This window comes from Macaca thibetana, chromosome 1 (assembly GCF_024542745.1).
Source record: "Macaca thibetana thibetana isolate TM-01 chromosome 1, ASM2454274v1, whole genome shotgun sequence".
Taxonomy (NCBI): Eukaryota; Metazoa; Chordata; class Mammalia; order Primates; family Cercopithecidae; genus Macaca; species Macaca thibetana.
The window spans coordinates 14756153-14778820 of record NC_065578.1 but is presented as its reverse complement, the minus strand read 5'-3'; the positions used below and the strand labels follow the sequence as shown (position 1 = coordinate 14778820).

Sequence of the window (22668 nt, the reverse complement as noted above, 5' to 3'; positions counted from 1 at the left end):
AATTAGCCAGGTGTGGTGACAGGCGCCTGTAGTCCCAGCTACTCAGGAGGCTGAGGTGGGAGAATGGCATGAACCTCCGAGGCAGAGCTTGCAGTGAGCCGAGATCATGCCACTGCACTCCAGCCTGGGCAACAGAGCAAGACTCCTCCTCAAAAAAAAAAAAAAAAAAGAAAAGAAATTTTGTCTGCTGGTCAGATGTCAAACCTCTAGGTTGTAGCCTTTGGTATATAAATGAATACATCTAGCTACCCTAACGTGATAAAATAATCATCAAAAATTCCCTTTCTCACTAACTTTTTTATTGTAATTTAGTCCACAGGCAGATTTTCTAAGTGCATCTACCCTTCTAGCAGTTATCTTTCTGAGTGCAAATATTTAGAAGCATAGAACCACTTTTTTTTTTTTTTTTAATTACATGAACAGGGATTAAGCTCCATCAAATTCATCAGATCGCCTCTGGGTTCAAGCTTCTGAGCCTACAAGTCTGAGGGTGGATCCATTATACTCCCATCAAAGTATAATGCTACTCTGAAGGCATCATTCTCCTCTAGCGATCTCAGCTCACTGCAACCTCCGCCTCCTGGGCTCAAGCGATTCTCCTGCCTCAGCCTACTGAGTAGCAGGAATTACAAGCATCCACCACCACCCCCAGCTAATTTTTGTATTTTTAGTAGAGACGGGGCTTTACCATTGACCAGACTGGTCTCGAACTCCTGACCTCAAGTGATTTACCCACCTCAGCCTCCAAATGTGCTGGAATTACAGGCGTGAGCCACTTTGCCCAGGCTCAACACCTTCTCTTTTCTTTTTTTTTTTTTTTTGAGACAGAGTCTCATCTCTGTCACCCAGGCTGGAGTGCAGGGGCTTGCCTCCCAAATTCAAGCAATTCCCCTGTCTCAGCCTCCTGAGTAACTGGGATTACAGGTATGGCCACCACGCCTGGCTAATTTTTGTACTTTTAGTAGAGGCAGGGTTCCACCATGTTGGCCAGGCTGGTCTTGAACTCCTGACCTCAGCCTCCCAAAGTGCTGGGATTACAGGTGTGAGCCATCACGCCCAGTGCCTCAACACTTTTTCAATAAGTTTTGATCCAATGGAATGCAGTCGCAGCTTTTTAATGAGGTAGGTTTGTGGAAAATGACAAAAACTTGAGTATTTTAGACAATTCTATGCAGAAAAAAAGTGGAAAAACAGGATTTTATAATTAGCTTATATGGTTCAAATGAATTTCATCTATCATTTATTTAGACAGCATACCAAATAAAAGCAAAAGAGTTTTCATCCATGTCACAGGGCTTGAGAGCTGAGCACCGAACGCGACTTTCCTGACTTCCTAAACTATATGCTCGTTTCATTTTAATATGCAAAATCTTCCAGAATGTTTGAATTATATCTAGATAGGCAGACGGATAAACAAAATGTTTTCACATATTATTTTGAATAAGAAAATTTAGGAAGCCTAAAAATAGCCATTCAACTACATGACCATTTGCTTAATTTTAAGCAGGCAAAAGAAAAGTAATCTGAGCCTTTTGATCAGGTCAAAGAATTTGACTGTAAATTTTAAATATATACCACCTAAACTGAAAAGTAGGTCATATGGGTTTAACAAATTGAATAGCAGCATTTTTTTAAACATATACTAGGTATCAAAGTAAGCATTTTACATGAAGTTTTCATTTTAATTTTCACAATAACTTTATTAAGGTCCTTATTAAAAATGAGAAAGCTTAGCCAGGCACGGTAGCTCACGCCAGTAATCCCAACACTCTAGGAGGCCAAGGCAAGTGGATCACCTGAGGTCAGGAGTTAGAGACCAACCTGGCCAACACAGTGAAACCCCGTCTCTACTAAAAATACAAAAATTGGCTGGGCGTGGTAGTGGGCGCCTGCAATCTCAGCTACTTGGGAGGCTGAGGCAGGAGACTCACTTGAACCCGGGAGGTGGAGGATGCAGTGAGCCAAAATCACACCATTGCACTCTAGCCTAGGTGACAAGAGTGAGACTCCATGTCAAAAAAAAAAGGAAAGCTAAGACCTGAAGAACGTAAATAACTTATCCCAGATTACTTAAAGGATAATCTATACCATATACCTAGATCTGTGATTTCGAAATCCATATAACTAGGTTTGAAGCTAAGTTTCTTATTAAGATTACCTTTAACTTGCTATTTTTGCTTTTCGAATAAAACTCCTTGGTTGGGCACTCTGGCTCATGCCTGTAATCCCCACAATTTGAGAGACGGAGGAGGGCAAATTACTGGAGGTCAGGAGTTCAAGAACAGCCTGGCCAACATGGCAAAACCTCATCTTTACTAAAAATACAAAATTAGCCAGGCGTGGTGGCACACGTTTGTAATCCCAGCTACTTGGAAGGCTGAGGCAGGAGGACTGCTGGAACCCAGGGGGCAGAGGTTGCCATGAGCTGAGACTGCACCACCGCACTCCAGCCTTGGTGACAGAGCGAGACTCTGTCTTTAAAAAATAATTATTATTATTTGTAGAAAGAAATTCTCAACTAGTGAGATCAGTTTAGAGAACAGTAAAGTTACAACCTGCATTCAAAGGAAGCTTTTCTACTTGAGTTTATAAATTGGTTACCATCCTGATGTTAAAATTAGCTAAAATTTGTTCATAAGTTGATTTAGTCATTGATAATAAATGTGTCAACAATATATTTCACCAATACATATTTAATCAGCTTTTACAAATCTTCAAAATAATAGAAATAAATTGGTATTATACACCTACAAAATTAAAAATGTTAAAGAGATACCATATTTTCAGTGTCACAAGATTTGCCTTGCACAGCTAGAGTCACCACCTCCCTTCCTCTTTGATCATTTAATTTTAATATTGTGCATCTGGAGGATAAAATAGCACTTTGCAAATCATCACTTAACTTCAAGTACTTAGAACAGTTAATTCAAAAGCCACATGCCAGTTTCTTTACTGATTACATACATATATGATCCAAGATTACTTTAAAAAATAATACTATGCTGAAACCATTCCCACTGATTGTTGAGAATTTGTTTAAAGCTAGCTCATCTGTTATAACAAAAGGCTGTTAACCTACCTGTCACTGCTGGTACTACTGCTGCTGCTGATTGAATCACTACTGGAGGATCTACTTCTAGAGCCGCTGCCGCTAGGGGACCTTGTGGGTCTAGACGCTTGGCTAGCCAGTCTCTGAGGAGACTGATTTCTAGACTGGGATGAATGTGGTGACCGACTCCTGCTGTGCTGGTAATTCCGCTCTGGCCTTCTGCCTCGTACCTCCCGGGTAATATCATCCCTGTAGATATCCCTGTGTACCACACTCGGCAGTGTAAACTGCTCGCGAGCCCTAGGTTCATATCGGGGGTCATGAGCATCAAAGCGATTTGGACTTCGACTCCGAGAAGCATAATAGAGCCCATGTTGTAAAGTCCGCTCTCGAGGATCTCTATAGTAATCCTGATCGTAATGTCTTGTCCGATCAAATCCTCCCGTCCCCCGTTCATGGTGTCCATAGGCACTATGTTCATAAGCACGCTCCCTGTTATCTGAAGCCCTGCATTTAGGAGGGGGAAAAATATTTAATCAGAAAGGAGCAAGCAAAACTAAAAGCAAGTCATGCAAACATTCACTTCAGCATTGTCTTTGTCTTTGCAACTGGTCATTTTCTAAACAGCATTAACCTACTTAGTAAGCAAACGCTAACAAGCTTAACATTTTACTTGACTCCAAAAATTATTTTCACAGCTGATGAATCATTGTTTTCATTGTATATTGGGCTTTCATGACTAGTGTTCTGCAGCTCAGTTGCTTACTTTATTAGAGATTTTCTGACTTGCATACATAAATATACAATCTCCTTTTCATGTTAACGGAACAAGAGGAGACTATTTTAATAATATGAAAGTTTTTACACTTTCATCTGATTAAAGTATATATCAAATTTTATTTATTCACAAATTTCTTTTAGGCCACATTTCCATGCTATGTTTTAACTCAGACATGAAAGCCCTGCTGCAGCGCATGTCTCAACAGTAGGAAGGACTTTCAAGAAGTCCAGAAAAAATTTTCTAAGTTTAACTGTTTCATTAAGTTTTGACTGCTTGGATAATTATAAAAAATTACTAGACTACATAAACTAGACTACACAGACTGCACAGAGGTACCCAATTACATTTAATACTAAAAATAGAATCTCAAAAAAAACCACTTCAAATATCAAAATATTAGGTTACCATATGCTACGCTACGTAAATTTAACTAAAAATAAAAATTACTCCTGTGTCATCAAATTCCAAATGACTTTAAAAATGACTATTCCATGATTCAATTTCTTAATGTATACACTTAATGGCTGCAGGAAATACATTCTTTTAGCTTTTAGCTATACTCAAATTGCCTGTGATGAAATTAGGCAACATTAGGAACTACAAGATATTCTAAGGTCGCTATTAGCAAAATAACTTAATTTAAAAAATCATTTAGTAGGATGTGAATATCTGTCAACCTAAAAAGTACAAAACATGTCGCATGTGCAATTACACACATGCAATTATGTGTTAATATTAAAAACTAATTATAATCCTAAAAAGAAATCATAAGTTCTCTACTTTTGTAGAGAACTAGAACTCAGCTCCTAAAAGACCATTTCACTTGAGTTTCTCTTCAACCCATCTTTGGATCTATCTTCTATCAAAAGGGATTAAGGAATCATGAAACATAAAGAATTAGAATCTCTCCAATGAAGAGTATCTGGCAAAATATTGTAACAATTAATACTAGATCCCCAGTACATGCTTAGATTCCAGGTCTCTCCACTAATACTCATTTTCACCCATCATTTCTCTTAGTAGCAACCCCACCTTCCTAGGCTTAGTTTAGCTTTTCTGCTGCTATCGTGAAAAACTAGCATGATAAACATTCTATATCTTTCCTACTTAAATGTATTAAATGAGTTTCTCTTTTATTTACTACAGTTTCAAAATTTTTGTATTTCAATGTCTAACAAATAAGAGGGTTTCCTTTGAGACTTAAGAGAAAATGCCATAAATAATTAATTTAGCACCCTATCAAATGTTAATCAGTGAAAGCCATTATTAATGATTTAACAGAAGCAATAGGCAAAAAAGTTCCAGGACAATTACTGCTACAGCTGCTATTTTATAAATATGCAACGTTTTTATCCATTAAGAAGATACAGAAGGCAGGCACAAGAGCTAGCAGAGCTGAAATCTAATGGCTATTCTCTGATTCACTGTTAGTACTAAATACTTCTAGAGTTAGTGGGGGAAAAAAGAGAGTTTGACTTGGGTTAGGAGAGGGGCTAATATACACAGGTCAGGACATACCAACCTTTTCCAAGTGTGGAAACACGACCTATAATCCCAATTAAATCTAGGGAGAGAATTGTGAACATAACTTCCCCAATTTTGGCCCCTCTTATGGGGGTAATCCACCTTCTTAATGGGCAAGGGTGTCAAATGATATTTAGATGAACCACAAGAAAAAAAAAAATCTTAGTGACCAGACAAAATAATTCCACTGGAAGCAAGTAGTCCCAGACAAACTGTAACTCTCAAACCCCCAGACTTCTTTCTTGAGATAGTAGACAATTAGAAATTTATCCACATTCATAAATATTTCCAGCCCTAAATATGAATCAGGCAGCTGGCAGAAGAGGAAATATCCTCTACAATTCCAACAAATGAGGAAGGCACAGTTGCTCGCCAATAGTTCACTTTTGTAGCCATCCAGCCCAGTCAATTTTGATTGCTGTATCCACAACTGATCATCACCATGTGTTCAAAGCTAAAGTACCTTTAATTGGACAGCAACTTGCTTAAGAAATGATATAGTAATCCTCTTTCCCTGGGCTAGTGGAATCTTGACAGCATGACATCCCATATATCCCAGCAATTAGAAAAGAATGGCTATATTCCAGGATTTAGGAAACGTCCATCATTTTAATTTTTCCCCATTCCATCAAAGAGTGTAATTCCAACAATACAGAAATTGTGTAGATCCAAAATGGAAAAATCAAGCATTGCCTTCTCTCTTCTTCATCCAAGTACACATTTCCATGTTAAAGTATTGTTTGTAGAATCCAAGTGGTTGAATCATTATGGTCTGCTAGATTATTTTGTGACAATCCAATTTGTTTGTACATTTTATGTAGTGAAAATGGAGAGGCAGATATCAACTTCTAAAAGAATCTGTAGGCTCTAATATTCCAGAAATATTCCATATAGTATGAACACAAAAGCCAAATAGCTCCATCAGGTAGAAGGGATATATCCAAGGAAGGACTTAACATTATCCAAGAGAAGGAATAATTAATTCTAGAAGACAGGTAACTCCAAAAATGATGCTTCCATAGGAAATCTTCCATCACATTATATCTCAGGAACAGATATCCAATCAGCTGCAGGAAATATCCTCTATGATTCCATAAGATACCAGCCATTGGGATAGAAATCACTTCCGTTTCCAACCCAAAATAGGAAACTTTGAGAATGCCCAAAACTTTAAATCCGTCTGGGGCCCCTAAATATGAGTTTCTGTTTCTCACCATATCAAATACAAAATACCTGCCTACAGAAACCTTGGAACTTACCCATCAAGTCTCCGCTCATAACGTCCTTCTCGTGCATGAAGTGACGGTGGGGGACCATAAGCAGGCCCTCCACCACCTCCTCTGAACCCAGAAACCTCTCTACTACGAGATGCTATGGAAACTGTATCATCCAATCCCCGAGCAGCACTCGGGATGGTGCCTGGTTCATTATAATCCGTGCGTAGGTCTCTATCTCCCATTTTGTTGACCGAGTTGTGAGCTTTCTGTGCACTTTTGATGTCCACAAAATCCACAAAGGCAGCCACTCCTCCTTCAGATCCCCTCTTGGGGAGAATTTTGACACTTTCCACGCGGCCATATCTGGAAAAAATAAAGTCAACGTTATTGCTGCATATCAGTAATTTTCCAAAATGAGTTTTCAGACTTTTTTTTTTTTTTTTTTTTTTGGACAATTTGCGTTATGTATGTAGGAGGGACGACCTGCAAAATGACTTTTCAAATGGATCTCTTTTACACTTACATTTTTCTCTCTGGGGAAAATATCTGCACCACATTATTACTCTCATTTCTTTTTTTTCTTTTTTTTTTTTTTTTTTTTTTTTTTGAGACGGAGTCTCGCTCTGTTGCCCAGGCTGGAGTGCAGTGGCACGATCTCGGCTCACTGCAAGTTCCGCCTCCCAGGTTCACCCCATTCTCCTGCCTCAGCCTCCCGAGTAGCTGGGACTACAGGCGCCCGCCACCACGTCTGGCTATTTTTTTTTTTGTATTTTTTAGTAGAGATGGGGTTTCACCATGTTAGCCAGGATGGTCTCGATCTCCTGACCTCATGATCCGCCCGTCTTGGCCTCCCAAAGTGCTGGGATTACAGGCATGAGCCACCGCGCCCGGCCTACTCTCATTTCTTAAATATAATATTTACTAAACTCCCCTTCACCTTTTTACTTTTCTAGAACACTTAGCTGAAATGCACTTCTCTTTTTTTTTTTTTTTCCTTTTGAGACAGTGTCTCACTCTGTCACCCAGACTGGAATGCACTTACTACAACCTCCGACTCCCAGGTTCAAGTAATCCTCGTGCCTCAGCCTCCCAAGAAGCTGGGATTACAGGCATGTGCCGCCACACCCAACTAATGTTTTTTTGTATTTTTAGTAGAGACGGGGTTTCACCATGTTGCCCAGGCTGGTCTCGAACTCCTGACCTCAGGTGATCCGCTGCCTTGGCTTCCCAAAGTACTGGGATTACAGGTGTGAGCCACAGCACCAGGCCTTGAAACACACTTCTCAGAAGCTTTTAGAAATATTTATAGTCTAAAAAGGACTACTAAACCTAAGATAGAATCAAAGTAATTTAAAAATCTGTAAAACTTCCTATTAAAATAAAAACTATATATAGCTATTTTACAGATTTCATTTTCATTTTAACTTAATTCATTAAGTGACAATCATACTGGAAAACTCAAGTACTCAAACACTCCTTACTTAAAGGCAAAAATAAATCCAAATATTTTTGTGTCCACTTGCAAGTGATAGTCTAATTTTTCTCTTTTTTTGAGACGGAGTCTCGCTCTGTTGCCAGGCTGGAGTGCAGTGGCACGATCTCAGCTCACCGCAACTTCCACCTCCTAGATTCAAGCAATTTTCCTACCTCAGCCTCCCGAGTAGCTGGGACTACAGGCACGCACCACCACGCCCAGCTAATTTTTTGTATTTTTAGTAGAGACAGGGTTTCATCATGTTGGCCAGGATGGTCTCGATCTCTTGACCTCGTGATCCGCCTGCCTCGGCCTCCCAAAGTGTACCGTGACTCACACCTGTAATCCCAGCACTTTGGGAGGCCCATGCAGGTGGATCATTTGAGGTCAGGAGTTCGGGACCAACCTGGCCAATATGGTGAAACACCTGTCTCCACTAAAAATACAAAAATTAGCCAGGCATGTTGGCACACATCTGTAATTCCAGTTACTCAGGAGGCTGAGGTGGGGGAGGATCGCTGGAACCTGGGAGGTGGAGGTTGCAGTAAGTCGAGATCGCACCACTGCACTGCTGTCTGAGTGACAGAGCAAGACTCCATCTTAATTTATATAGATTAATAAATCTAAGAAAATCTTTTGGTAGACCATACATTCTAATTTTTATTCCAAAAAAAGTGTACAATGTCTGTAAAGAAAAATTTTGAGATACTTGTTACATTTTGAAGCACATGAGAAATAAAATTTGTAATCACTAAAGAAAATCATGAAAATACCATAAGTTTCATTAGGAGTTAATACTTACAATTTTATGTACTCGTAATTTGGCATTTTAGAAACGCAGGCACAAGCGCTTTTAAATATAACACTTATTTTGCTGACAATCGACAGTCATAAGTTTACACTTCCTCTGAAGAAGCTGACTTTATCACAAACCAGAATTTTTCTTTTTTATATCCCCTAGCATGATTTAAGTTACCACCTCATACAAAGGAAACATAATCCTAAAACCAGTTTCATCAGGAAACTGAAATAGAAGTAATAAAACTATTTGGCACAAATTAATTTATTAAAATGTCCTTTTTCCCCCTTTACTGAGCAGCCCCCAAACCACCAGAATAGTTTCAGAGAGATCCCCAAAAAAGACCTTTTCAATTTAGAAAAAAAAAAAAAAAAACCGATAGGGATTGAAATAGTTCTTTCCACACAAACACAAAAAAATGCCATCCAATGTATTTCACAAAGGACTTGTATCTAGAACACAAGAAACCTTACAACTCTATCCATTTTTCTTTAAATGGGCAAAACATTTCAGCCAAAAAGATATACAGATGGCAGACAAGCACATGAGAAGATGCTCAAAATCTTTAGTAATTAAGGAAATACAAATCAAAACCACCATATGATACTATTTCAAGCTGGGCACAGTGGCTCACACCATAATCCCAGCACTCTGGGAGGCTGAGGCATGAAGAACACTTGAGCCCAGTAGTTTGAGACCCGCCTGGGCAACAAAGCAAGACCCTGACTCTATGAAGAAACAAAAAAAAAAGTAGCTGGGCATGGTGGCATGTGCGCCTGTGGTCCAAGCAGCTGCTCAAGAGGCTGAAGCAGGTAGATCACCTGAGCCCCTAAGTTCAAGGCTGTAGTGAGCCAAGATTGTGCTACAGCACTCCAGCCTAGGTGACAGACTAAGACTCTGTCTCAAAACAAAAACAAAAACAAGACATACTACTTCACACCCAAGATAATGGCTTTTCTTTTGAGTTGCAGCCTAGCTCTGTCACCCAGGCTAAAGTGCAGTGGCACGATATCGGCTCACTGCAATCTCTGCCTCCCAGGTTCAAGCCATTCTCCTACCTCAGCCTCCTGAGTAGCTGGGATTATAGGCACCTGCCACCACGCTCAGCTCATTTTTGTATTTTTAGTAGAGACGGGTTTCACCATGTTGACCAGGCTGGTCCTGAACTCCTGACATTGTGATCCGCCCACCTCCGCCTCCCAAAGTGCTGGGATTACAAGTGTGAGCCACCTTGCCTGGCCAAGAATGGCTTTTTTTTTTTTTTTGAGACGGAGTTTCACTCTTGTTGCCCAGGCTGAAGTGCAATGGAGCAATCTCGGCACACTGTAACCTCTGCCTCCCGGGTTCAAGCAATTCTCCTACCTCAGCCTCCCAAGTAGCTGAGATTACAGGCATGTGCCACCACGCCCAGCTAATTTTTGGTATTTAGTAGAGACGGGGGGGTATCACCATGTTAGTCAGGCTGGTCTCAAACTCATGACCTCAGGTGATCCACCTACCTCAGCCTCCCAAAGTGCTGGGATTACAGGTTTGAGCCACCATGCCCAGCCATGGCTATATTTTTAAAACTCTAAAAAATAAAAACAAAAGTACATCCTTGCAAACACTTCTTTTCTGGTTTTTTCATTTTTTTGTTTTTGGCTGGGCATGGTGGCGCGTGCCTGTAGTCCCAGCTACTCAGGAGGCTGAGGCAGGGGAATCGCTTGAACCCAGGAGATGGAGGTTGCAGTGAGCCAAGATCGCGCCACTGTACTCCAGCCTGGCGACAGAGCAAGACTCCATCTAAAACAGAAAAAGAGAGAGAGAAATTTAAATCCTTCTGCATAGCTGGTAGGCATGTAAAATGCTGCACAGTCCTGTGAAAAAGTTTGGTATTTTCTCAAAAAGTTAACCAGAGAATTACCATATGACTCAGCAATTTCAGTCCAAAGAAATGAAAATTGGGATTCAAACAAGTATGTGTCTACCAATGTTCAGTGCAGCACTATTCACAATAGGCAAAAGGGTGTAAACAACACAAATGGCCAGCAATGGATGAAGAGATAAAATGTGGAACACACATATAATGGAATATAAGATATTAAAAAGAAAGAGGTTCTGATAACACACTACAACATGAATAAAACCTTGAAAACATTACGCTAAATGAAATAAGCTACATACAAAAGGACAAATAGTACATGATCCCACTTATATGAGGTATTTAGAACAGTCAAATTCGTAAAGAAAGTAGAACAGATTACCAGGACGTGGGAGAAAACAGGAATGGGAAGTTATTGCTTAATAGGTAAAGTTTCTATATGGGATGATGAAAAAGTTCTGACTATAGTGATGATGGTTACACAACACTGTGAATGTACTTAATGACACTGAATTGTAAATTTTAAGTGATTAAAATAAATTTCATATTACATCTTTTACTCCCCCAACATACACATATACACAGTTTATCACTAAACTCAAGTTCACATAGATTTTTCTCCTACCTAAAAAATAAAAAGAACAGAAAACAACAAAGAAGGAAGCAACAAATAACTTAGTCAAAGGACACAAATATCTAAGTTTAAACTCTAAAGAGCTGAATACAAAAGAAATACATATGGAATGAGGAACTAAATACTCAACGCAGGTAGGGTATGGTAGCTCACACCTGTAATCCTAGCACTTTGGGAGGCTGAAGCAGGAGGATCACTTGAGCTCGGGAGTTTGAGATCAGCATGGGCAACATGGAGAAACCTTGTCTCTACAAAAAATACAAACATTAGCCAGATGTGGTGGCATGTGCCTGCAGTCCTAGCCACCTGGAAGGCTGAGGTGGGAGAATGGCTTGAGATCAGGAGGCAGAGCTTGCAGTGAGCCCAGATTCCACCACTACACTGTCCAGCCTGGGCGACAGAGCGAGACTCCATCTCAAAAAAATAAATAAAAATAAAAATAAAATTAAAATTAAAGCATAGATGAATGCACACAGAACAAAAATCAAAGCATAATCCTTTCTTACAAAGGTGCGCTCACTGCTCATATCATTTTTGTATAAGGAAAGTACCTTTTGAAAACAAACCACAAATTTATCTCCAAATTTAACAAAGAGAACAAATCAACACTACTCTTTTACACTAAGAAGACTGGAAACTCCCAAATTTTAAATAAACAAAAAGGGCTGCTTAAATCTTCATATCCGTGAAAACTTAGCTGGTAAATATGATTTCCTGACTTTGTCTACTCTTTCCAAAACACCACATTTCCTTTAGTATTCGAGCATCCCTCCAGTATTCAAACTAAACCATTTACCTGACATTTATTAAGTAAAAAAGAACAAGAATAATCAAACCACAGTTAGATATATTTTCCTTTTTTTATTAACAATATCAAGCCTTAGCTGTAAGTTTCCAGAGAACCTGCCTATGCAATATTCTCCAGCAATAAGAATAAATATATCAGTTTCTAAAATAACATGGTCACTGGTTATGGTAATAAGCTAACTCATTTGTAGTTTTTATTTGGAAACAGGGAGCCCAGGCTGGAGTACAGTGGCTTGATCACAGCTCACTGTAGTCTCAACCTCCTGGACTCAAGTGACCATCCCACCTCAGCCTCCCTATCAGCTAGGACTACAGACGCACGACACCACACCCAGCTAATTTATTTTTAATACAGACAGGATCTCGCTGTGTTACCTAGGCTGATCTCAAACTCCTGAGCTCAAGTGATCCTCCCATCTCGGCCTCCCAAAGTACTGCGGTTACAGGTGTCAACCTGCAGTGGCACCCTGTCCTCATTTGTAACTTTTAAAGAATTAAGAAAACTGAAATTGGCCAGGCATGATGGTTCATGCCTGTAATCGCACCACTTTGGGAGGCTGAGGTGGGAGGATCACTTCAACTCAGGAGTTTGAGACCAGCCTGGGAAACATAGCAAGACCCCGTACCTATTTAAAACAATTTTTTAAAGAAAATCAAAACCAGAGAAAAAATAAAGCTAAAAAATTCTACTTGAACGCTACACAGTGCAGTATAAAACAATGAGTTTGCCTTAAACAATTTTTAAAGACACTACTACATGGATCACGAGGTCAGGAGATCGAGACCATCCTGGCTAACACGGTGAAACTCCGTCTCTACTAAAACTACAAAAAATTAGCTGGGCTTGGTGGCAGGCGTCTGCAGTCCCAGCTACTCTGGAGGCTGAGGCAGGAGAATGGCGTGAACCCAGAAGGTGGAGCTTGCAGTGAGCCGAGATAGCGCCACTGCACTCCAGCCAGGCGACAGAGCAAGACTTCATCTCAAAAAAAAAAAAAAAAAAAAAAGACGATACTAAACTGGTTATGTTTTAAAAATCTTCACAGCTAAGCATGGGGCTCATGCCTGTAATCCCTGTAATTTGGGAGGCCAAGGTAAGAGAATTCTTGAGCCCCACAGTTCGAGACTAGGCTGGGCAAATAGTGACACCCCAAAATAAATAAATAATTTTTTAAAAAAATTAGCTGGGTGGTGGTGTAGTCCCAGCTACTTGGGAAGCTGAGGCAGGAGGATTGCTTGAGCCCAGGAACTTGAAGCTGCAGTGAGGCATTATTGTGCCACTGCACTCCAGTCTGGGCAATAGACCAAGACCTCGTCTTTTAAAAAAAAAAAAAAAAACAGGCGCAGTGGCTCAGGCCTGTAATCTCAGCACTTTGGGAGGCCGAGGCGGGCGGACCACCAGGTCAGGAAATGGAGACCATTCTGGCCAACATGGTGAAATCCCGTCTCTACTAAAACACACACACAGAAAAATTACCTGGGTGTGTTGGCATGCACCTGTAATCCCAGCTACTCGGGAGGCTGAGGTAGGGGAATCGCTTGAACCTGGGAGGCGGAGGTTGCAGTGAGCCGAGATCACACCACTGCACTCCAGTCTTGGCAACTGAGAGAGACTCCATCTCAAAACAAAACAAAAAACTTCCCTATCACTAAAATTTGATCAATATACACTATACTCTTCTAAGTTTTCAAGAAAGAATGAAAAGTTACCCAAAATAATGCCAGGTGTCCTGAATGTTTGATCTCTTTTCAATATTTAGCAATCCATATAATAAGCACTGACAGTCTTAGAAGTGCCTGAAGAGATACATACATACAAAGATGATTTTTTTTTTTAAAGACTGAGTCTCGCTCTGTTGCCTAGGCTGGAGTGCAGTGGCACGATCTCAGCTCACTGCAACCTCCACCACTGAAACTCCAGGGTTTCAGTGATTCTCCTGCCTCAGCTTCCCAAGTAGCTGGGATTACAGGAATGGGTCACCATGACCGGCTAATTTTTGTATTGTTGGTAGAGACGGGGTTTCACCATGTTGGCCAGGCTGGTTGTGAACTCCTGACCTCAGGTGATCCGCCAGTCTTGGCCTCCCAAAGTGCTGAGATTATAGGCTTGAGCCACCACACCTGGCCAATTTCAGTATATTGATGACCTCAGATTTCGCATTTGAGGACAATGTGATATAGTGGAGAAAACACATGGCCGGGTGCAATGGTTCACACCTCTAATCCCAGCACTTTGGGAGGCTGAGGTGGGTGGATCACTTGAGGACAACAGTTTGAGATCAGCCTGGCCAACACGGTGAAACCCCATCTCTACTAAAAATCCAAAAAAATTAGCTGGGTGTGGTAGTGCACATCTGTAATCCCAGCTACTCAGGAGGCTGAGGCATGAGAATTGCTTGAGGTCAGGAGGTGGAGGTTGCAGTGAGCCAAGATCGTGCCACTGCACTCCAGCCTGGGCGACAGAGACCAACATGGTGAAAGACTTGATCTGAAAACGCCTGTAATCCCAAAGACGCTGAGGCAAAATCACTTGAACCTGGGAGCAGTGAGTAATTTTAATCTCCGCTTTTGCAACTGACCTAATAAGCAATAGGAAAGAATTGCCACATACTTCATTCTCACACAAGTCATACTACTATAGAAAACAATCCTCTCTGAGTCATTCTCGAAGCAAGACAACAGAACACCAATGAAAACAACACTTCCCAATTTTGCATCTAATCCCTCTTGACCCAGTTAATTTCTAGAGCTAAAAAATCACATCTGAGTCTTTTTATGATCATTAACATTACTGTTCTATTTCCAAGGAATGAGATCCCATCTTTACTAGCTCTCAAAGTTTTGAAATCCTGCTATGGGAGAAAAAGTTATTACAGAATTGTAAATGAGGACAAGCATCAAGCCTTTAGAAGATGCATGCAAATGACATAGCCACCCATCCATCTAAAACCCAAAATATAACTTTCGAAAGATCACATTTTTATCAAACTACCCATGGCTTTGTGTATTGCCTACTTTTCCACCTTTCCCCCTCATCATCACCACAGCTGTGCCTTATTCAAAAGCAAATGATCAGCCGGGCATGGTGGCTCACACCTGTAATTCCAGCAGTTTGGGAGGCCAAGGCAGGTGGATCACCTGAAGTCAGGAGTTCGAGACCCAGCCTGACCAACATGGTGAAACCCTGTCTCTACTAAAAATACAAAAATTAGCCAGGCATGGTGGCCCGTGCCTGTAATCCCAGCTACTCAGGAGGCTAAGGCAGGAGAATGGCTTGAACCCAGGAGGCAGTGAGGTTGCAGTGAGCCAAGACCACGCCCCTGTACTCCAGCCTGGGCAAAAGAGTGAGGTTCTGTCTCAAAAAAAAAAAAAAAAAAAATTAGTCATTATAGACAGACAAAAAGCAAAGAGCAAATAAACACACCATAAAGGATAAGAAAGGCCGGGCGCGGTGGCTCAAGCCTGTAATCCCAGCACTTTGGGAGGCCGAGACAGGCGGATCACGAGGTCAGGAGATCGAGACCATCCTGGCTAACCCAGTGAAACCCCGTCTCTACTAAACGATACAAAAAACTAGCCAGGCGAGGTGGCGGGCGCCTGTAGTCCCAGCTACTCAGGAGGCTGAGGCAGGAGAACGGCATAAACCCGGGAGGCGGAGCTTGCAGTGAGCTGAGATCCGGCCACTGCACTCCAGCCTGGGGGACAGAGCAAGACTCCGTCTCAAAAAAAAATTTTTTTTTTAAATTAATTAATTTAATAAAAGCTGTTACTTGTCATCTACATAACTGAAGTAGATATTAAAACTACTCCATTCACAATTACTGATAGCCCCACATTTCAACATACTAAATGTAGCATATAACTTGAAATCATATACTCAGATTACAAGACTCCTACAATTTGAACATAATCAAATAAGACAGTAAAATTTGTAATATGTCATATACCTCATATCAGTTAAAATAAATTAAAACCAAAAGGAAAATTTAACAATTATCCAGCAAGTCAATGATAAATCTAAGTAGCTAAATGACAATGGCAAACTGAAACAGTTAAAAGTTTTATTCTGGCCGGGCGCAATGGCTCATGCCTGTAATCCCAGCACTTTGGGAGGCTGAGGCGGGCAGATCACGAGGTCAGAAGATCAAGACCATACTGGCTAACAGGGTGAAACTCCGTCTCTACTAAAAATACAAAAAATTAGCCGGGCGTGGTGGCGGGTGCCTGTAGTTCCAGCTACCAGGGAGGCTGAGGCAGGAGAATGGCGTGAAACCGGGAGGCGGAGCTTTCAGTGAGCCAAGATCGTGCCACTGCACTCCAGCCTGGGCAACAGAGGGAGACTCCGTCTCAAAAAAAAAAAAAAAAGTTTTATTCTATCTAAAGACATATCAAAAATAGATATAAACCTATGGAAGAGGAGAAAATATTTACAAATTACATCTCTGATAGAGAACTCTTAACTCAATGAAAAGCACAATCCAATTTTTAAAACTGAGACTGGACACAGTAGCTCAAGTCTGTAATCCCAAAGCTTTGGGAGGCCAGGTGGGAGGATCACTTGAAACCACGAGTTCCAGACCCACCTATACAACACAGCAAGACCTCATCTCTACAAAAACAAACAAAAAAATTTTTTAATTAGCTGGGGCCGGACGCAGTGGCTCACTCCTGTAATCCCAACACTTTGGAAGACCAAGGCAGGTGGATCATTTTAGCCTAGGAGTTTGAGATCAGCCTGGGCAACATGGCAAAATCCCAACTCTACAAAATATACAAAAATTAGCTAAGTATGGTGGCATACGCCTGTAGTCCCAGCTACTCAGGAGGCTGAAGCAGGAGGACTGCTTGAGCCCAGGAGGCGGAAGTTGCTGTGGGCTGAAATCACGCCCCTGCACACCAGCCTGCGTGACAGAGCGCATATACATATACACAAAGAGATGCATAAATGGCCAATAAACACATGAAAAGATGGCAAATTTAGTCCTCATTAGTCATTGGGGAAATCAAAATCAAAATCACAATTATATACCACTTCATACCCACTAGGGCAGCTAAAAAAAAAAAAAAAAAAAAAGGCAATGATAACTAATAATGAGGATTAGGAGAAATCTGAACCCTCATACATTGCTGGTGAGATAGCCACCCAGCCTGGGTGACAAAGCAAGACCCTGACTCAAAAAACAATGAATGTACAGATATTTTCATAGCAGCATTTTTCAAAATAGCCAAAAATGAGAAACAATCTAAATGTCCATCAACTGATGAATGGATAAAAAACGTGGCATGAGCCAGGCGTGGTGGCTCAGGCCTATAACCCCAGCACTCTGGGAAGCCAAGGTGGGCAGATCGCTTGAGCTCAGGAATTGGGGACCAGCCTGGGCGACATGGTGAAACCCTGTCTCTCAAAAATAAAAATAAAAGGGGGGAGGGCATGCCCATTCAATGGAATACTGTTCAGCAATAAAAAAGAACGAAGTCGGCCGGGCGCGGTGGCTCAAGCCTGTAATCCCAGCACTTTGGGAGGCCGAGACGGGCGGATCACGAGTTCAGGAGATCGAGACCATCCTGGCTAACACGGTGAAACCCCGTCTCTACTAAAATACAAAAAAAAATTAGCCGGGCGAGGTGGCGGGCGCCTGTAGTCCCAGCTACTCGGGAGGCTGAGGCAGGAGAATGGCGTGAACCCGGGAGGCGGGGCTTGCAGTGAGCTGAGATCCGGCCATTGCACTCCAGCCTGGGCAACAGAGCTAGACTCCGTCTCAAAAAAAAAAAAAAAAAAAAAAAAAAAAGAACGAAGTCGGGAGGCTAAGGCAGGAGAATGGCGTAAACCCGGGAGGCGGAGCTTGCAGTGAGCTGAAATCCGGCCACTGCACCCCAGCCTGGGCGACAGGGCGAGACTTCGCCTCAAAAAAAAAAAAAAACAAAGAATGAAGTTCTGATATATGCTAAAATACGGATGAACCTTGACAACATGCCAAATGAAAGAAGCCAGTCACATACTGCATGATTCCACAATACACAAAAAGTCCAAAACAGGCAAATCCATACTAACAGAAAGTAAATTAGAGACTGCCAGGGGCTGAGAACAAAGGAGAATGGAGAGTGACTGGTTTCATTCTGGGGTGATGAAAATATTCTACAATTAGTGATGATGGTTGCACAACTCTGTGAATATATTAAAAACAACTGAATTGTATAATTTAAATGGGTAAATTTTATGGTTTATGAGTTATAGCTTAATAAAACTGTTATCTTTTAAAAATACAAAAAATACCGGTCCCTGTCCTTCAACACAAAAGATTTTATATCTCCTTTAGTCACAAGCGTCTACATTATCTCACTATAAATCAACTGTATGCCACATTTACTATAAATAGGCAATCATGGAAGGCATTTTTCTATTTCAAGCATGCCTAACTAGGAACGTTATATATGATGAGGTGCTGATGATAGTCAAAATCTGCTAGCTTCATTTCATGATAATATTGAACTCTTTCAAGAAATTTATTATGAAATTATATAAAATGGATATATGAGCTGTTCTTAAATAACTAATACATTCCTCCTTTAATCACTCTTTTGGGTAATAAGTATTTAGGAACAAATAATTACTAAAGATGGCAAAAGACACTGAGAATCCTAAAGTCAGCAAAAGAAAGTTAACTACAGAGCCCTAATTTCATTTTCAGAAAAAGCTCATACCCTGAAGTATTTCTCTACTAGGAGGGATGGGAAGAGGAAAGGAAAAAGAGGTGGGCAAGAAGGTTTTTCATAGTTTGAAGATATGTATTAGCTCTACGCCAAAAATAATAATAATTGAGCTGTCGTATACTTTTGGAACCAGCAAAGAACTGGCATGATATAAAATCCCTAAACCATAAAGGAAAAGACTACATAAATCAAACCACATAAAAATTACAACTCCTGAATATCCTTGAACCCAGGAGGTGGAGGTTGCAGTGAGCTGAGATCATGCCACTTCTCTCCAGCCTGGGCAAGAGTGAGACTCCATCTCAAAAAAAAAAATTACAACTCCTGTATAGCAAGATATAAAATCAAAAGACAAATGGAGAAAAAAACACTTGCAACACCTGAGAAATAAATGATTTCCTAAATATGCAGAGTTCTTACAAATCAAGCCAGACAGATGCCAACAAAAAACAGGCAAATGTGGCTGGGCGCAGTGGCTCACACCTGTAATTCCAGCACTCTGGGAGGTCAAGGCAGGCGGACCACCTGAGGTCAGGAATTTGAGACCAGCCTGGGGGCACTACGATGAAACCCCATCTCTACTGAAATACAAAAATTAGCCAGGCATGGCAGTGCGTGCCTGTAGTTCCAGCTACTCGGAGGTTGAGGCAGGAGAATCGTCTGAACCTAGGAGGTGGAAGTTGCAGTGAGTTGAGATCCAAACACAGCACCGTCTCAAAAAAAAAAAAAAAAGGCATATACCTGCATAGGAAGAGTTTCTAAAACACGCTTACTCACAAATGGTAATTAAAAGCACACTCGCCAGGCGTGGTGGCTCACGCCTATAATCCTAGCACTCTGGGAGGCCGACGTCAGGGAGATCACCTGAGGTCAGGAGTTTGAGACCAGCCTGGGAGCAATACAGTGAAACCCTGTCTCTACTAAAATACAAAAAAATAACTAGGCATGGCAGCCTGCACCTGTAGTCCCAGCTACTTGGGCGGCTAAGGCAGGAGAATTGCTTGAACCCAGGAGGCGGAGGTTGCAGTGAGCTGAGATCTCGCCACTGCACTCCAGCCCGGGTGACAGAGTGAGACTCCATCTCAAAAAAATATTAAAATTAAGATTAAAAACACACTCAAAGCTGCTCAATTTCACTCAAAATCTTAAAAATGGCCAGGAATGATGGCTAACGTCTGTAATCCCACCACTTTGGGAAGCTGAGGCGCCAGGATGATTTGAGGTCAGGACATCAAGACCAACTTGGGCAACAAAGCAAGACCCCTCCCCACCTCCCCACCCACCCCCATCTCTACTAAAAATAAAAACATTAGCCAGATGTGTTGGCACTTAAGAGTCCTAGCTACTTGGGAGGTTAAGATGGGAGTTTGAGTCCTAGCTACTCAGTACGCTGAGACAGGAGCCTGAGCCCAGTAGTTCCAGGCTGCAGTGGGTGATGATCATACCACTGAACTCCAGACTGGGTGACAGAGCAAGACCTTGTCTCAAAAAAGCAAAAAAAAAAAAAAAAAACCACAAACCTAAGTTCACAAACCTAGAAATTCCATTCACAAAAATTTATCATACATGTATAATTGCACTTGTCTGCAAGTGTACAAAACTGCTTACTACAACACTGCTTACAGTATTTAAAAAAAGAAAAAAAGAAAAAAAGCAGCCGGGCACAGAGGCTCACGCCTATAATCCCAACACTTTGGGAAGCTAAGGTAGGCAGATCACTTGAGGCTAGGAGTTTGAGAACAGCCTCGCCAACATAGCGAAACCTCCATCTCTACTAAAAGTACAAAAAATTAGCCAGGCGTGACAAGTACTTGTAGTCACAGCTGCTTGGGAGGCTGAGACATGAGAATCACTTAAACCCAGGAGGAGGAGGTTGCAGTGAGATGGAGCCACTGCCACTGCACTCCAGCCTGGGCAACAGAGTGAGACTCTGTTTCCAAAAAAAAAAAAAGCAACCACTATTCTACTTGCTGTCTTTATGGAGCTGACTACTGCAGCTAGGTACCTCACATATGTATATCATACAGCCCATTTTTCCTTCTTTTGTAACTGGCTTATTTCACTTATGTAGTGTCTTCAAATGTTGTAGCATGTGTCAAAACTTCCTTTTCTAAGGCTGAATACTCCACTGTATGAATTCTGTTTATTACACATCTGATAAATGCATTCTGTTTATCTATTCATTGGTCATTGACATTAGAGATGCATTCACCTTTCGGCTATTGTGAATAGTGTTGCTGAAAACATAATAGATTAGTTTTATTGCTTGTTTTGTTCTGAGACAAGGTTTTGCTCTGTTGCCCAGGCTGGAGTGCAGTGATGCAATCTTGGCTCACTGCAGCCTCAATCTCCCAGGCTGAAGCAATCCTCCTATCTCAGCCTCCTAAGCAGCTGGGACTGCAGGCAGGCACCACCACACCCAGCTAATTTTTTTTGTTTTCCATAGAGATGAGGTCTCAATTGTTGCCCAGGCTGGTCTCCAATTACTGAGCTCAAGCAATCCTCTAGTCTCGGTTTCCCAAAGTGCTGGGATTACAGGTATGAGCCACTGCACCCGGCCAGATTACTTTTTTATATTAGAAACTATTTATTGGTTCTAATTAGAAAGGCTAAGAAAATTTTAAGAAAAAGCATAAGCTTAATTCAACCAATAAAACTACATCCCTATCTGTTTACTGAATCCAGGGTGAGTGCTTAGATCCCTGAACATAGAAAACTTGATAATTACAACTCCTGGGAAAAGGCATCTGTTTTCAGTAAAGCTCTGAATGTAGACATTCTTCAGAACTACTGCAGGAGGAAAAAAATTATATGTGTCTGTGTGTGTGTGTGTGTGCGTTATTTTGTTTTGTTTTTTTGAGACAGAGTCACTGTCACCCAGGCTGGAGTCCAATGGCACAATCTTGGCTCACTGCAGCCTCAACCTCCCAGGCTCCAGTGATCTGCCCACCTAAGCCTTCCAAGTAGCCGGACTATAGGTACATACCACCACGCCCAACTACCTTTTATTCCCCATCGAGAATGGGAAAAGTGCTGGGATTACAGGCATGAGCTACCGCACTTTGCCCAAAAAAACTATTTATGCACATACATACTCACATTATATTTTACTCCAATCTAATGAGAAATTATTTATTAAGTAAAATTAACTTTTCACAAAGGGATGGTGTTCAACTGACAAACCTCTCAAAAGATTGTCAAATTATGAGGAGAAAAATTCCAAAGTTTCTGTAATCTTTAGATTCTACTGGTCTTAGAGCAAATAAAAAGCCTGAATATTTCAGACAATCTTGGAAAAAACTCACAATGTGCTTCTTTCCCAGAGAACAAGACAGGAGTCTATACTGCAAAAATCAAAAAGTAAAGTACAGGAATATAAATATTCCTTAATGAGGCCGGGCGCGGTGGCTCACGCCTGTAATCCCAGCACTTTGGGAGGCCGAGGCGGGCAAATCACAAGGTCAGGATATCGAGACCATGGTGAAACCCTGTCTCTACTGAAAATACAAAAAATGAGCCGGGCGAGGTGGCGGGCGCCTGTAGTCCCAGCTACTCAGGAGGCTGGGGCAGGAGAATGGCGTGAACCCGGGAGGCGGAGCTTGCAGTGAGCCAGGATCGCGCCACTGCACTCTAGCTTGGGCGACAGAGCAAGACTCCGTCTCAAAAATAAATAAATAAATAAATAAATAAATAAATATTCCTTAATGGTCATGATGACCATTAAGCTAACATTCAGGCACTATTCTCACAATAATTAATGAGTAGCTTTCATAAATCTATCTGATTTACATAGTACTTTTCTAGGAAGAACTGA

General features: G+C 41.3%; 2 protein-coding genes across 3 annotated transcripts in view; both read right to left on the bottom strand.

Moving 5' to 3' along the window:
* The window catches only part of SRARP (steroid receptor associated and regulated protein), a 165151-nt gene that overhangs the window by 128019 nt on the left and 14464 nt on the right, over window positions 1-22668 (bottom strand). The gene's annotated exons all lie outside the window — the stretch shown is intronic.
* Window positions 1-22668, bottom strand: part of SPEN (spen family transcriptional repressor) — a 98048-nt gene that overhangs the window by 61032 nt on the left and 14348 nt on the right. The window contains exons 2-3 of one of the 2 annotated variants that reach the window (XM_050789575.1): window positions 6614-6934; window positions 3080-3556 (exon numbers count right to left, since the gene is read on the bottom strand). In XM_050789575.1, coding sequence (XP_050645532.1) covers window positions 3080-3556; window positions 6614-6934 — 798 coding nt within the window. Of the gene's footprint in view, window positions 1-3079; window positions 3557-5352; window positions 6935-22668 lie in introns of those variants that run through there. The other variant, XM_050789585.1, reaches the window with a different exon arrangement.